This window comes from Sciurus carolinensis, chromosome 16 (assembly GCF_902686445.1).
Source record: "Sciurus carolinensis chromosome 16, mSciCar1.2, whole genome shotgun sequence".
NCBI lineage: Eukaryota > Metazoa > Chordata > Mammalia > Rodentia > Sciuridae > Sciurus > Sciurus carolinensis.
In genome coordinates, this window is record NC_062228.1 from 58,514,723 (window position 1) to 58,529,819 (window position 15,097).

General features: G+C 50.5%; 1 protein-coding gene across 4 annotated transcripts in view; it reads left to right on the forward strand.

The window, feature by feature from the left end:
• The window catches only part of Ap2a1 (adaptor related protein complex 2 subunit alpha 1), a 30,348-nt gene continuing 15,251 nt past the window's right edge, over nt 1-15,097 (forward strand). For 2 of the 4 annotated variants that reach the window (XM_047528418.1, XM_047528419.1), the window contains exons 1-4: nt 1-208; nt 10,220-10,288; nt 10,406-10,548; nt 10,691-10,884. In XM_047528418.1, the coding sequence (XP_047384374.1) occupies nt 142-208; nt 10,220-10,288; nt 10,406-10,548; nt 10,691-10,884 (473 nt within the window). In that variant the 5' untranslated portion in view covers nt 1-141. Of the gene's footprint in view, nt 209-5,064; nt 5,144-10,219; nt 10,289-10,405; nt 10,549-10,690; nt 10,885-15,097 lie in introns of those variants that run through there. The other 2 variants (XM_047528416.1, XM_047528417.1) reach the window with 1 other exon arrangement.

A 15,097-nucleotide genomic window follows, 5' to 3' on the forward strand; every position in this document is an offset into this window, starting at 1 on the left:
GCCCGCTCTCCAGCCCGCCCTCCCCCTCGGCCGGCTGGGCTCCTCGGCGCGCCTGGGGTCCTTTCCGCCCGGTGCCCGCCTGCCAGCCCCCGCTGTGCTGTGCCCTGTCCGGCCAGGCCTGGAGCCAACACCACCGCCATCATGCCGGCCGTGTCCAAGGGCGATGGGATGCGGGGGCTTGCGGTGTTCATCTCCGACATCCGGAACTGTGAGCTCGCGGCCGGGGGACACAGAAGACGCGGGGGAGGGGGCAGCGTGGAACCGAGGAGTTTGGGGTCACAGAGGGGCCCGGGGCATAGAAAGCCTCTGCGGTCGAAGAGGGAGAGAAGAGGAGAGTCCTGGTGGGAACTTTAGGGTGGGGAGATCCAGGGGCTTGGGGTGTCATAGAGTGCCTCCTGAGGTGACGACACGGAGCGGCTAGAGGGGTCCGGGGGGTCTGCTAGGGGAGGAGGCAAGCGAGGTCCCGGGATAGGGCCCCGGGAATGATAAGAAAAGCTCTAGGCTCGTACAAACCATGGGGTTAGAGGGATCCCCGATGTAGATAGAAATGGAAGCGGGTGCGTGGCGGGGGTACCCTGTGGGGTGATGGAATGGGAGGCGGCCAGAGGGGGCCTGGAGGAAGTGGAACACAGGCAGCCTAATGGGGCAGGGCTTGAGGCCCCGGGGAAGGGGGTGTCATAGAGGGGAAGGGACTAGATAGGTCATTGAGGCTCCTGGTTAGTGGAATCAACGAAGCATAGGAGTGGTTGGAAGTCCAAGGGCCTCGGTAGGACAGATGGGAAGTGGGGGACTATGGAAGGACACTGGTGAGGGATAAAGAGGCTCCAGAATGGGGAATTGCTTAGGAGATATGGAGGACAGTGGGAGCAGGCTTGACTGAGGGAAAAGGAGGGGCCCAGGGAGTGCAGAAGGGAGGGACTACAAGTGTAGAGTCTGGAGAGAACGTGAGACCTGGAACAGGGGCCTGGAAAGGAGAGTGGGAACTGGGGGATGTGCCAGAAGCGGGAGGGCCCAGACCTCAAGGAAGAGGTCAGGGAGTCCTAGGGCTTTGTGGGGGAGAGATCTGTAAAGCCTGGGGTAGGGGAAGGCCAGTTCCAGAGGGAAGTCAGAGGTCAGGGAGCAGGACAGGCCTAGGTCTAGACCCTTCCCTATCTGACCACAGCTGTATGGGTACAATGATCCCCACCAGGAACAGTTGCCTTGTCAATGGCTGGTGGCACGTCAGTTTCAACTCCTGGAAGCGACTGTTGGTGTGTGGAACTGCCAGGAGCCTTCAGAAGCTACATCCACGTGGTTTTGGGGTCAGCCAAACTTGGCTTTGAATTTGAGCTCTGCCACCCCATAGCTGTGTGACCTTGAATGAGGGACTTTGACTATCTTTTTCCTCATCTGTCAGGAGGGAATGCTGATCACACCTTTCTGAGGGTAACTACAATAACATGTGAGACCTTTCATGTGGTCACGCCCTCCATGAATCTTGGCTGTTATTCGGCCAGGTCTTAAGGGGGCTCCCGTGAGGTGCCCATTTGTTGTTTTAGCTTTCATTAGTCCTGGAAGGTTCTGGAATGTAGTAAGTACTCAGTGAACAGGAGGGGTAGAAACTTGGGTTTCGTTTGAAGGAACGATGATGTGGTTATCATGAAAAGGGCTGGATCCGTAAGGTGTGATAGACTTGGAGGTGGTACAGCTGTTATAGGTAGGTATGCTTTGCTTCGGTACCTACCATTACTGTGTCTCTCAGCAAATCATCAAACCATTTTTAGGCTCAGCCTTTTTGTCTGCACACTCCATTCATAATAGCATCTTGCCTCTAAAAGCTCATTCATTCATTCACTTGACGTACTTTGAGATCCCCTCTGTGTACTGAGTCCTGTTCTCAGCCTTGGGGTATAACTAGGAACAAGAATCTCTGTTCTTAGAAGCTTCCATTCCCTGAGGGAGATAGGTAATAAACAGAGAAGGCAATGCATGATATACTGTCAGATGACGACTGGTACAATGAAGAAAAAGTAAGCAAAGAGGAGAGGGACCAGGCACGAGAGGGTGCTGAGAACAGGCTGTGACATGGAGGTGACATCTCAGTGGATCTGACCAACATAAGGGAGCAGGTCCTGTGGGTTTTGGAGAAAAAGGTTCCAGGCAGGGGAACCGTGTGTTCAAAGGTCCTGAGGTTACAGCATGGTTAGTGTGTGTTCAAATAAGAGGGAGGATACCAGTGTGACTGGAGCCGAGTGAGGGAGCAAAAGAGGGGGAAGAGATGAGGACAGAGGGGACAGCAGCTGGTTGAGCTTTGTGGGCCATGTGAGCACTTTGGCCTTGCTGTTAGTGAATTGGGAGCTGCAGGAAGATTTTGAGAGGAGGGACGTAGCTGACTGGTGTTTTAAAATAATTTCCCTGACTGCTGTGAGAAGAATTGACAATTTAGAGTGACACCATGAGCCAAGGGAAGGGTACGGGGGAGGGCTGGCCGGATAGGCTGAGAAGGGACCACCGGAAAGTACCTGGGCTGATGGGTTGTGCAGGGGGCCTGGTGATGGGAGTTCAGGAGAAAAGAGAAAACAGGCAGGTGTGCCGGAGCTCACAGGGGAGCCAGAGGCCGGTGGGACTTGGGTGCAGACTCTGAAAGTGGAAATACTTGCGCTGCTGGCTTGGGGGCTAGACAATTAGGGATCACTCCTGTCCTCTTATCAGCAAGTGTATGTGGAGTGGCTGATTTGTTTCCAGACTTATCGTGGTTTTGGGGACACAAGGACAAATAGGACAGATGTGTTCATGCCCCTGTTAAGTTGCCAGCCCTGTGGGGAGAAGATACTGCGAACAGATGGCAGCTGTCCTCACAGACTCATGCATGGATGTTCACGGCATGATTCCTAATAGCCCCAAAGTGGAAGCAACCCAAATATTCAGCAACTGATGAATAAGCAAAAGGTGGTCTGTCTCTACTGTGGAATATTACTGAGTCATGAAAAGGAATGAAGCACTGACATGCCACAACACAGTGGGCCTTGACAACATTTGGCCAAGTGGAGGGAGCCAGATGCAGAAGGCCACACAGTGTGTGACTCCCTGTAGACACAATGCCAGGATAGGCGAATCCATAGAGACACAAAGAAGATTGGTGACCGCCCAGCAAGGCAGCGGGGATGGGGAGGAGAATGTTTCTCAAGTAGTTTCTTTTGGGGTAATGAAGTTTTCTGGAATCAGTGGTGATGTCCCAGGACACTGAATAGACAAAGACTACCGATTTTGCACTAGAAATGGGTGGATTTTGTGGGCTGTGAATTATATCTCAATTTCTAAAAAGTGAGCAACAGCTGGGAGTGGGGGCCCAGACCTGTGGTCTCAGCCACCTAGAAGGCGGAGGCCGGGTGACCACAAGTTCAAGGGCCCACCTGGGTAACTAGCAGACAGACCAGGGCTCAAAACACAAAATAAAAAGGACGGCATTTAAGTTCAGTGGTAGGGCACCCCTAGGTTCAAACCCCAGTACTGCCAAAGTGAAATTAAATTAAAAAGTGGGGATCCAGCCACTCAGATGACTGAGGCAGGAGGATCATGAGTTCAAAGCCTGCCTCAGCAACTTAGCGAGACCCTGTCTCTAAATGAAATATAAAAGGGACTGGGATGTGGCTCAGCGGATGAGCGCCCCTGGGTTCCATCCCCAGTACAAAAAAAAAGAAAAAAAGATGAGGAACATTTGTGACTCTCATAATCCCATGAGGGGGAGGGAAAGGGCCACGATGTTGAGAAGATGGGGACTCCGTTAGGTCACAGGGCTTAGACCTTGCTAAGCAAGAGACTCTGAGAGCCACGTGGGCAGAATGTGGAAGAGTGATCCAGGCCAAGGGCAGTGGAGAAGAGCCGCGAAGGCAGAGGTGGCAAGTGCAAAGGTCCTGAGGCTCTTTGAGGCTTTGAGGAAAAGCCTGTAGGGCTGGTTCAGAGAGAGATGGATTTGACACTGAGTAGATGAGCAGAGGCCAGGCTGGTGTTTGTCCTGGAGGGCACAGGGGAGTTGGGAGAAAGGATTAGGAATGTGCATTGGGGAGCAGGGGGAGGTGCGTAGCCGTCCTGAGGGAGGGCGCCTTGGGCTCAGGGAAGGGGTGAAAGGCAGGTTTTGAGCAGAGCAGGGGAAGACACAGTCTGCTGATAAGAGGGAGAGACTGAGGCTAGGCCCAGCCTGAGGGTGTGGCCCTTGTCCTGCCTTGAGTGGGAATCCAGCTGAAGTCTTTTATCAACAGCTACTCGGGGCCAGGGCCGCCTCCTCTTCAGGCCCCCACTTTCCCTCAGAGCAGAGTCTGGCTCAGGAAGAACATGGGGAAGTTTGCTGAGCAAGTGACAAGGAGTGGAGTGCTGACTGCCATCATGTCCTGAGCTCCTCCATCAAATGGACCCACTGTGATTCACTGTGTTATGACATCTTCCGCAGACCCTGGAGCTCATCCCCTCCTGGGTCCCAAGTTCTGCCCTCTGCAGGTCCTGGTCCTCAGAGGCTTCAAGAACCAGCCTGCATTGAGTGCCAGGCACTGTTTGAGGGGATGGGGCTCCAGCAACAGAAGCCCCTGCCTGGTGGTGCTCACACTCAAGGACAGAGGCGGACAAGTATACAAGTCACTACGTTAGGTGTCCAGATAGGTAGCAATAGGAGTTGGGAAGGAACTAAGCAAGGAGCAGGGCTGGGGTTGGGGACTGTGCTCTATCTAGGCTAGTCAGAGTCTGGTTGAAAAGGTGGTGTCAAAGCCAGGAATCAATTTGGTAGGTGAATGAGGCATGCATAAAGCTGGAGGGAACAACCTGTGCAAAGGCCCTGAGGCTGGATTTTGCCTGGAGTATAGAAGGAGCTGGGATAAGGAGAAAGAGGCAGTGGTGGCAGCAGTGACTACAGCTATATGGAACGAGGATAGGACTTTAGCCGCAGAGGGACCAGTGCAGATGGTACAGACCCTTATGAGCCATGGAGGGGACTTTACTTTCATATTGAGTCCCCTGGGAGCCCTGGAGAGGGGTTTGGAGTGTGGAAGGCATAAGGTCTCACTCAAGTTTCCACAGGTTCCCCCTGGCTGCTGTGGAGAGAGCAGAAGGATGACTAAGTGCCACTCTGGTGGTGCTCTGGCATTAGTGAGCCTTTGGGATAATCCAACCCCAGGTCTGCACTTCAAGGAACTAGAGAGTTCTAAGCCTGATCCCCAGCCCCAACCCCACCCCCATCTGGGTGTTGTCTCATGGCCCCAGCCCACAGATCCGCGTTCCACGCCTCGCCTGTGCCAAGCAGCTGTAGACCCTGAGGACATGCCAGGACAGAGGCAGTCACATACATCCCTGCTTCAGGGCGCCGGTGTCCATGTCCAGGAGGGAAGGGTTTGCAAATCAGCACCCTGGGCACCTTCCTGCTCTGGACCTTGGCTTAGGCAGGGTCTGGGTGACTTTGGCGGGCACTGGCAGGGTGTGGCCTTGATTAAGGAGAATGTATTTTCCTCACTCAGGGATGGCGACTTTGTCGATAATGTGAGCAGTGTGTAATCCAGCCTAATGCAAGCCACATGTAGGTTTAGATTTTCTTACCACATTTGAAAAGCAAAACAGCCAGTGAGATTAATTTTAATACGTTTTGTTTCTCCCAATGTTGTTTCAATATGGGATCAATTTATTTTATTTTAATTTTTTTGCAGTACTGAGGATTGAACTCAGGGCCTAACGTATGCTAGACAAGCACTCTACCACTGAGCTACATCCCTAGTTTATTAGTTTTTATTATTATTATTATTATTACTATTATTATTATTAGTAGCTGGGCTGGGGATCAAACCCTGGACCTCGTACATGCTAAGCAAGGACAGTACCACTGAGCTTCACCCAGCCCTAGATTTCTTAATCATGGTTTATGTTCCCTTCTTACACTAAGTCTTCAAAATCTAATGTGTATTTCATACTCACTGCGAATCTCAGTTGGGGATCTCTAATTTTAACAATCATTTGCTCTGGATTAAGATTTCTTAAAAAGTGTAGTTGAAAATGTAGATTCACAAAATACCCAGGTGGTTCTAGACATACTTTTTCAGTCACCAAATTTAGAATCAGTTTTTAATAAACTAAAACGAAATAAAATGAGGAATTGAGTCCCTTGGTTGCACTAGCCACGTTTCAGGTGCCCAGTGGCCACATGGTGTTGGTGGCTTCCATTTTGGGGGTGGAAAGGCCAAAATGTTCTGGGCATCACCATGGTCTAGGGTCCAAGGTCTCCCAGAGCCCAGGGCCCTGAGGTTGATGCAGGTCACACGTGGAGTCGAGGTCCCGGCAGGCGGGCAGGTGCGGAGTTTGAAGACCTCTTGGGCTTCGCGGAGCTGTGCTGCTGGGTGCCTGGGTTTCCTCCTTCAGAGCACAGTGGTTCCTCCAGGGCAGGGGCCAGCTTTGTCAGGATGTCTTCAGTGGTAGCAACAGTCCCGCCCTGATGCCTCAGATGCTGCGGCTCATGCGCTTGGGAAGGCTTTATCTCCCCTGACCAGGAGCCCCAGCCAGCAGCTCCCTCAGCTCTGCCCTCTCCGGCCCGTGGCAACAGGGTGTCCTCCTTGCTGTTGCACGTCCATCACAGCAACAGCCACAGCCGCAGGCACAAGAGAGGCTGGCTCCTCCTGTGGTTCCCCAGCACCCTCAGGAAGAGCAGAGGCTTGCGTGGTCTGCCCTGCCTCTCGCGCCCCTTCCGCCCTCACTCCATCAGCCCGATGGCTTGACTGTTATGCTTCCTGACCTCCCACCCCTCCCCTCTCGTGCCTCCAGGCTACTGTACATGCTGGTCCTCCTGCGCAGAGCACACCTCACATGTGGGTCCATTCCAGCCTCACCTTCTGATCCTCAAAGCCTGGGAGCTGTGTACCAGGAAGCTTCGTCCCCTAGCTTGATTCCTGCCTCCCGGCCTCCATTGTTTTTGCCTCAAAACATTCACCGTTGTTCCCGTCAGCCTCTCCTCCAGTCCAGGGCCCACCAAGAAACCTCTTTGTGACCCAGCAGCTTGGGAGGCTGAGGCAGGAGGATCACAAGTTCAAAGCCAGTCTCAGGAATTAAACGAGACCCTGTCTCTAAGTAAAATATAAAAAAGGGCTGGGGATGTTACTCAGTGGTTAAGTGCCCCTGGGTTCAGTTCCCAGTACCAAAAGGAAAAAATCCTGAAATCTCTCAGTGAATGAGAGAATCCCTTTAAGTCTCCCTGACATGTTTGCATGCCGCCTGTGAGGGCAAGCTCATTCCCTGTCGCTGGCTGGCCCTGGGTGCCGGGCAGTCTTCCTTGCCATTAGCCTAGTCCCTGACAGCTGTTTGCAGCCCCTTCCCGCCATGCGTCACTCTCACAGCCCCAGCACACTGGTCCTGGGCCCCTAGCTCTATGGAGGCCACATCTTCTCTTTGGGAGATCTGGTTGGTGCTTTCGTTTCCTCTAAGGTATTTTTCACAGCAAAGTCTTTCAGTTATGCAGAAGACGGTATCAAATAGATGTGGGCGATTTAAAGACTATTTAAAGGAAATCATACACACACGCGCACACATACTCATATATTTAGATGGCCCTCTCTATTCATGGGTTTTGCATCTGGATTCAGCCAGCTGCAGACCAAAAATATTTGAAAAAAAAAATTGCTCCGTACTGAATAGGTTCAGCCTTTTTTCTTGTCATTATTCCCTAAACAATATACTGTTAGATCTGTTTTATAGTATTTACATTGTATTGAGGATTCTAAGTCACCCTGGAGATGACATAAGGTATACACCATTATGTTAGGGACTTGCAAATCCCTGAGTTTTGGTATCTGAGGGAGTCCTCGAACCAATCCCCTGTGGTCCTGGAGGACCACTAAAGAATTTCTTTAAAATGCATTGCTTAAGGAATATTAAAAGACTAAATGTACATGTACATATTTGTAGATATGTACATAAACCCATTTTAATTAGATGTAACTTAATACTTAAAGAATTTATATATCTATTTTTTTTTAGTTGTTGATGGACCTTTATTCATTTATTTATATGCAGTGCTGAGAATCGAGCCCAATGCCTCACACATGCTAGGCAAGCGCTCTACCACTGAGCCCCAGCCCCAGCCCAAGTGTTTCTTTTGATTTTTCGTTTTATTTCATGGTTCTGGCATGGAACCCAGGGCCTGTGCATGCTGGGGGAGTGCTATCCCTCTGAGCTGCCGTCCCAGTCCTTGCGAAGCTTTTTTTTTTGTTTTTTTTTGTTTTTTTTTTTTTTTTTTTTTTTTGGGTGCTGGGGATCGAACCCAGGGCCTTTTGCTTCTTGCGAAGCTTTTTAAAGCAGTTTCAACACAGGTCAGAGTTTTCCAGGGTTAACCTGGGAAACTCGCTGCTGTTCCAGTGTCCCTCTTCAGGTGGCAGAATTTAAGCATCTTCTGAATGATGTGCAATCCGTCTGCCAAAGATGTGGATTTTCTTACCCCTACAGAATAATTTTCAGGCAAACCATCAAAGTGACCGTGTGGGCATACATGAAGCAGGAGTAGACCAGAGCCTGCCCTTGTCACCGCCTCTGTCTTGCCCCAAGGGATGTGCTGCTGACCCTGGCCACCCTTGTTGGCATTCCCTCCCCAGGATGTGTCCCATGCCCCTCTGGTGAGCTGCTTCTGAGCCCTCCTTGTCTTTGAAGGTTCTCCTCAAATGTCCCTCCCCTGGAAGCCTCCACCCAGGCCCCAGGCAGTACCTGGGCAGCTTCTGTCCCTGTCCCTGTACTTCCTACTTAGGTGTAACTGACACATTGCGTGCCTGTCCCCCACTAGGCCAGGACTGCCCAGGGTCCTGCCAGTGTGCCTAGACCTGGGGCTCCTGGCATCATCCTGTTCCAGCTTGGCCCAAGAAACTACAGGAAACTTATAATTAATAAATTACAAGGATCAGGTGGCCTCTGAGGTGACATAGGCCGCGTGGAACTCATGGTGAAGTAAAGGCTTTATCGATTGGCCCCAGCGACCCCTCACCCTGGTCCCTACCATCCACCCTTTCTTAGGGGCAGATCACCACCCTGTACTTCCCAAGACCCATCATTCACAGCTTTTTTCTTTTTTGGTACTGGGGATTGAATCCAGTGGTGCTTTACCACAGAGTTACATCCCCAGCTTTTTTTTTTTCTTGGCACCAGGGATTGAACTCAGGGACACTCCACCACTGAATCATATCCCCAGCCCTATTTTGTATTTTATTTAGAGACAGGTTCTCACCAAGTTGTTTAGTGCCTTGCTGTTGCTGAAGCTGGCTTTGAACTCGCCATCTGCCTGCCTCAGCCTTCCAAGCCGCTGGGATTACAGGCATGCGCCACTGAGCCCTGCTCATCATTCACCTTTTGATGGACTTTACTGCCCCTTGGCACATGGAGCTGCTGCCCTTGAGGCTGGCCTGGGAGACAGGCAGATGCAGATAGTCATGACCTGTGTGGCTCCCCAGTAGCTGTGTGTTTCTTCATTAAAATGAAGTGGGCAAAATTAACTTTAATACTATGTTTCTGTAACCTAGTGCATCTAAAATATTATTTCAATGTGTTAATATTGTAACTATCTATTTTTATTTTTATTTTTTGCAGTGCTGGAGGTTGAACTCAGGGTTTGGCTCATGCTAGGCCAGCACTCTACCACTGAGCTACACCCCAGCTTCATATTTTAGCATTTTAATGAGCAGGTGCTTTATAAATCTCTGGTTATCTAAAGGACAGAGACCTGCTCTGACCCACATCCAGGCTACCCACATCCCTCAGCACGTGGCCTGGCCCCCAAGTGGCTCAGGTGTAAATGAATGAATGGAAGAGTGAGTGGGCACATGTGCCATCCTTCTCTAGAAATTCTGCCTCACCCCACTCCCAACTCCCAGAGAAGCTCCCACAAGCCCCACTTCAGTCTTCCTCCAAGAGGCCCCTCTGATTCAGGACTGAGGGACAGCTGCAGGGTGGCTGACCTCTCAGTCATGCATCTGTTGAGTGTCACTCTGGGACAGATGAGTGCTAGCAGTAAGGGCAGCTCCCTTGATGGAGCACTCAGAACCTGAGAGGCCAACCAGGGAGCCCCATTGAGCGGTGGCTACCGCGGGAGGAAAGGGTGGAGGTCAGCCACCCAGCAGGGTGCCAGGCGCTCTTCTCTCCAAACTTGTGACCTGGAGAGGACCCGGGGCAGAGAATTGATCCTTATAGCCCACAAGCAAGACAAGTCCTCACCACCTTCCTTGTCCTCTCCCAGGTAAGAGCAAAGAGGCAGAGATTAAGAGGATCAACAAGGAACTGGCCAACATCCGCTCCAAGTTCAAAGGTAGACTGGGAGCCCAGACCCCTGGCTGTAAGGGAGGAAGGAGCTGGGAGCTGAGGGTCTGGGGACTTGTCATATGTTCCTCACTGTTAGCTCTCTTTTCTCCTTCCTCTGCCCCAGGGGACAAGGCCTTGGATGGCTACAGTAAGAAAAAATATGTGTGTAAATTGCTCTTCATCTTCCTGCTTGGCCATGACATTGACTTCGGACACATGGAGGCTGTGAACCTGCTTAGCTCCAATAAGTACACAGAGAAGCAGATAGTGAGTCTGGGGAGGAGGGCAGTGGTCTGGACCCCTGGGTCTGAGGGAGGAGGGACTGGAAGTACAGCTCCAGGGTCCAAGGGTTGACCTGGAGCCCCAAAAGGCCACTTGGTCACAGCCTTGCACCTTCTTCTTCACCCAGGGTTACCTGTTCATCTCTGTGCTGGTGAACTCAAACTCTGAGCTGATCCGGCTCATCAACAACGCCATCAAGAATGACCTGGCGAGCCGCAACCCCACCTTCATGTGCCTGGCCCTGCACTGCATCGCCAACGTGGGCAGTCGTGAGATGGGCGAGGCCTTCGCTGCGGACATCCCCCGCATCCTGGTAGCTGGGTGAGGCCCTGAGGACCAACAGGGGAAGAGGGCTGGGGCGGTGAGGTGCAGCCAGGGAAGTTGTGTTCCCTATCAGGTCTCCCAGCCAGGCTGTGGGGCCACTGCTAGGCTAGAACCTCAGAGGTTCCAGCAGCAGCCTTTTGATTACCTCTCCTCTCACCGAGCTGATGGGAGGAGTGAGCCACAGAATCACTGGGCTTTGTGTCTATTATATGGACCTTTAGCATCTAGTATAAAAGTGGTGATAACCTTGCTCCTGCTGCTTCTCCATTTATTGAAGAAACATTTATTAAGCACCTACTATGTGCCAGGTACCATGCTGATGGGTGGTGATATCAACATGACCGGAACACGGTCACTGCTCTCCCAGTGTTCACAGACCAGAGTGAAGATGAACATTGGTGAAAACATTGCAGAATGAAATGTGGAATTCATCTCTCAAAACTGTAGGGCGCAGGGCCCTATAAGTGTGTTTAATGGGGATCAAGGAGGGCTTCCCAGAGGAAGTGGTATATATATATATATAGTCTCCCCTTTTGCAGTACTGGGGATTGAACCCAGGAATATTCTGTCTCTAAGCTACATTCTCAGCCACCACTTTTTGTGGGGATACAGGGGAATGAACCCAGATGTGCTTTACCACTGAGCTATATCCACAACCTTTTTTTTTTTAATATATTTTTTAAAATTATTGATGGACCTTTATGTTTATTTATTCATTTATTTATATGCAGTGCTGATAATCGGACCCAGTGCCTTACACATGTGAGGCAAACACTCTACCATTGAGCTTCTGAGCCACAACCCCAGACCTCCTTTAAAAAAAAAAAAAAAAAAAAGGACAGGGGCTCACTAAGTTGCTTAGGGCCTTCCTAAGTTGCTGAGACTGGTCTCAAACTTGTGGACCACCTGCTTCAGCCACTGGAGTTGCTGGGGTTGCATGTGCCATCGCACCCAGAAGAAAATATTCTTTAATAGATCTGTGAACTAGCCAGAAAATAAGGGACACACAAGACCCAGCACACAGGCTGATGAACAGAGTACAAAAACCAGATTTTGCTGGACCCAAGAGCCTCCCAAACCAAGCTTGTCCAAGGGAAGACTCTAGAAGGCCACACTTCAAAGTGAGAGTGACCTAGAAATAAATCCTCTTGGGGACACTATGCAGAATTATCTGTCACAAACTTTGGCCCAGAACATCCCTGAGACTGACTTTTAGCCTGATTTTACGTGACCTTGGTAGTCCAAACATCCCTTAGTTAATCTTCAGTTTAAAGTGATCCTATTTTCAAGCCAGGCCTCCAGGATTTCCACAGATGAAGTTCAGTGTTACATGAGTAGCTCACATTCAAAGAGCACTAAACACAAGACACTGTGAAGGAGAACTACTACAAATAGAACTAGAAAATAATACCAGAAAAGAAAATAAATGTTTAATGTGTTCCAAGAAGTTAAGAGAACAAGGTTGGGTTGTAGCTCAGTGGTAAAGAGAGTTTGCGTGACAAAGTACAAAGCAGATTGAAAAAGAAATGAAAAATGTAATTAAAATTTTACAAAATAAGTGATCAGTTTAACAGCAGAGCAGATGTAGTCAAAGCAAGAATTAGTGAACAGACAGTAAAACTAAGGGAAATAATCAGAATATAGCCCAGAAAAACCAAGAGATGGAGATTTATTTTATGTACTGGGGATTGCATTCAGGGGCACTCTATTGAGCTACATCCTCAGTTCTTTTATTTTGAGACAAGGTCTCACTTAGTAGCTGAGAGTTTTGCCAATTTGCTTAGCTAACCTTGAATTTGTGATCCTCTTGCCTTAGTCCCCCAAGTTGCTGAGATCACAGGTGTGTGCAAATGCACCTAGCTGAAATTGCATCTAGGAGATTTTTAAAAAAGAAATTGGAGCTGGGTGGTGGTGCATGTCTATAATCCCAGTGACTTGGGAGGCTGAGGCAGCAGGATCGTAAATTTGGGGCCAGTCTCAGCAATTTAGCATGACCCTGTCTCAAAATAAAATAAAAAAGATTGGATGTAGCTTAGTGGTACAGTGCTAGATTCAATTGCTAGTACCCCCCACACAAGCAAACAGAGAGAGAGAGAGAGAGAGGTTGGGCTAGGGATGTAGCTGAGTGGTAAAGCGGTAGAGTGCTTACCTAGCATGTGCGAGGCACTGGGTTTGATTCTCAGCACCACATAAAAATATAAATAAAAAATAGAATAAAGTTATAAAAAATAAATAAAAAGAGTCATAGAAGATAGCTGGCCATGGTGGTGCCTACCTGTCATTTCACCAATAGGGGAGGCTGAGGCAGAGGATTGCAAGCTCAAGGTCAGCCTCAACAACTTTTGACACCCTCAGCCACTTAGTGAGACTCTGCCTCAAAATAAAAAAAAGTAAAAAAGGACTAGGGATGTAACTCAGGTAAAACTCTCTTGGGATCAGTCCCCAGCCACCAAAAAGAGTCCTAGAAGACATATTGCTATGTGGAATTCTGGGATGAGAAGACTGTGGCAGAAGAGATAATGGCCAAGACTACTTCAGAATCAATGAAAGAGGCTGATCCCCAGATTCCAATAACCCAGGAAGTGATAGAAGCCCAGCGGGTGTGTGGGGGAAGCAGGAGACAGCCACGCACCGAGGTGTGTTGGAGCTGGGCGGTGTGGACCAGCCTTGAAGCAGTGGAGCGAGAGGGGCGAGCTCTAGAGCAGACAGAATGGCTTCCGTGTATGAGGAGAGGAGGGAGGGTGAGTCGGAGGGTGGGTGATAGTAGACCCGCACTAGGAGGGAGACTGGGGAGAGCCTGGCCAGGAGGGGAGGAGCTCGGAGCTGGGAGCAGGGAGCAGGCATGGGTGGCCGGCTGGGGCCGTGTCAGGCTGGGCCTCTGAGAGTCCGCGGGCTGCTGGAGCCTGAGGAGTCAGGGCCAGAGGGGACACCGAGTGCCATCCACCAGCGCCTTAACGTTCCCCAGCTCTTTAACGCTTCAGTTTAACCTCATCCATCCAAAATGTTGTTTGACACTGAATCAACACAAAAATTATTCTTGAGCTCTTTTCCTGGCATCCTGTTTCAGTGCTTGGTCTTTGAAATCTGGCGTGTAGTGTGCACACACGTCCTGTCTCCTTTTGAATTCACCTCAGTTCAAGCGCTCCAAGTGACACGTGACTGTGGGCTACTGCATTGGGCACATAGGAATAGATGACAGTTAAAGCCACAGCCTGAATGAAGTCCCTTGGGAGGGAGGTGAACAGGGAAAAGAGGCAGCCTGGAGGCCGAGCCCTGGGGTGGAGAGGAAGCGGAGGCAGGGGCGGTGAAAGGCCCCTGGGAGCTTGATGGGGGAGGGAGTGGTTGGTGGCAGATGCCACTGACAGTTTCAGAAGATAAGGACAGGCAGTCAATAGCAGGTCACCTGCCACCCTGAAGAGGGCAGCGGCCAGTGTGAGCATGGGCAGGCCTGTCTCCCTCCCACAAGGCAGTGGACACCTAGAGGCAGTGCCCTGCCAGGGTCACAGGGCTAGGATGGGGTTGCCTGGCTCTCCACTGGCCTCTGAGCACCGGAAGCTTGGCTTTGCAGCACCCGGGGTGTGGAAGAACTAGGAGTTGAGACAAAATTCACTATTTCAGTGTGTATAATTAACAACTATCAAATTCCAGAACATTTTTCTCACCCCCTCAAAGAGACCCCTTACCTTTTGGTGGTCATACATACCCTGTCTGCCGATCCCCCGAGCTCCTGGCGACCACCAGCCTGTCTTCTTCCTCTCTGCATCATGTGCTTCACATGCAGGTGGCACCTGTCCCAGCACTCCATTCCTTTTGCTGGCCTAGTATTATTCCATGGCAAAGGTGGAGCACATTTTCTTATCTGTGCATCAGAGGTGGCACATTTGGTTCTTGTAGATGATGCACTCCTCTGTGTCCCCTTTGTCTTCTGTTCTCTGTGTCAGTGCCTACGAGGGGAATTGCTGGTATTTGGTATCAACACCTTTTTGGAAAGGGAAAACAGTGAACTGCGTTCTCCCTCAATCCCTCACGTAATCTCTTGCTCCCCCGCCCTGCCTTCCATGTGCCCCTGTACTCGGGTCTAATGCCCCAGGTTTTGTCTAACACCTGGCTCCATATCCCTGGGTGGAAACTTGATCTAAGCAGTGCTGTGGTGATGAATAGCTCTTACTGCTTTTGCTTTCAACTGCATTTACGTCCTGACCCGTAAATG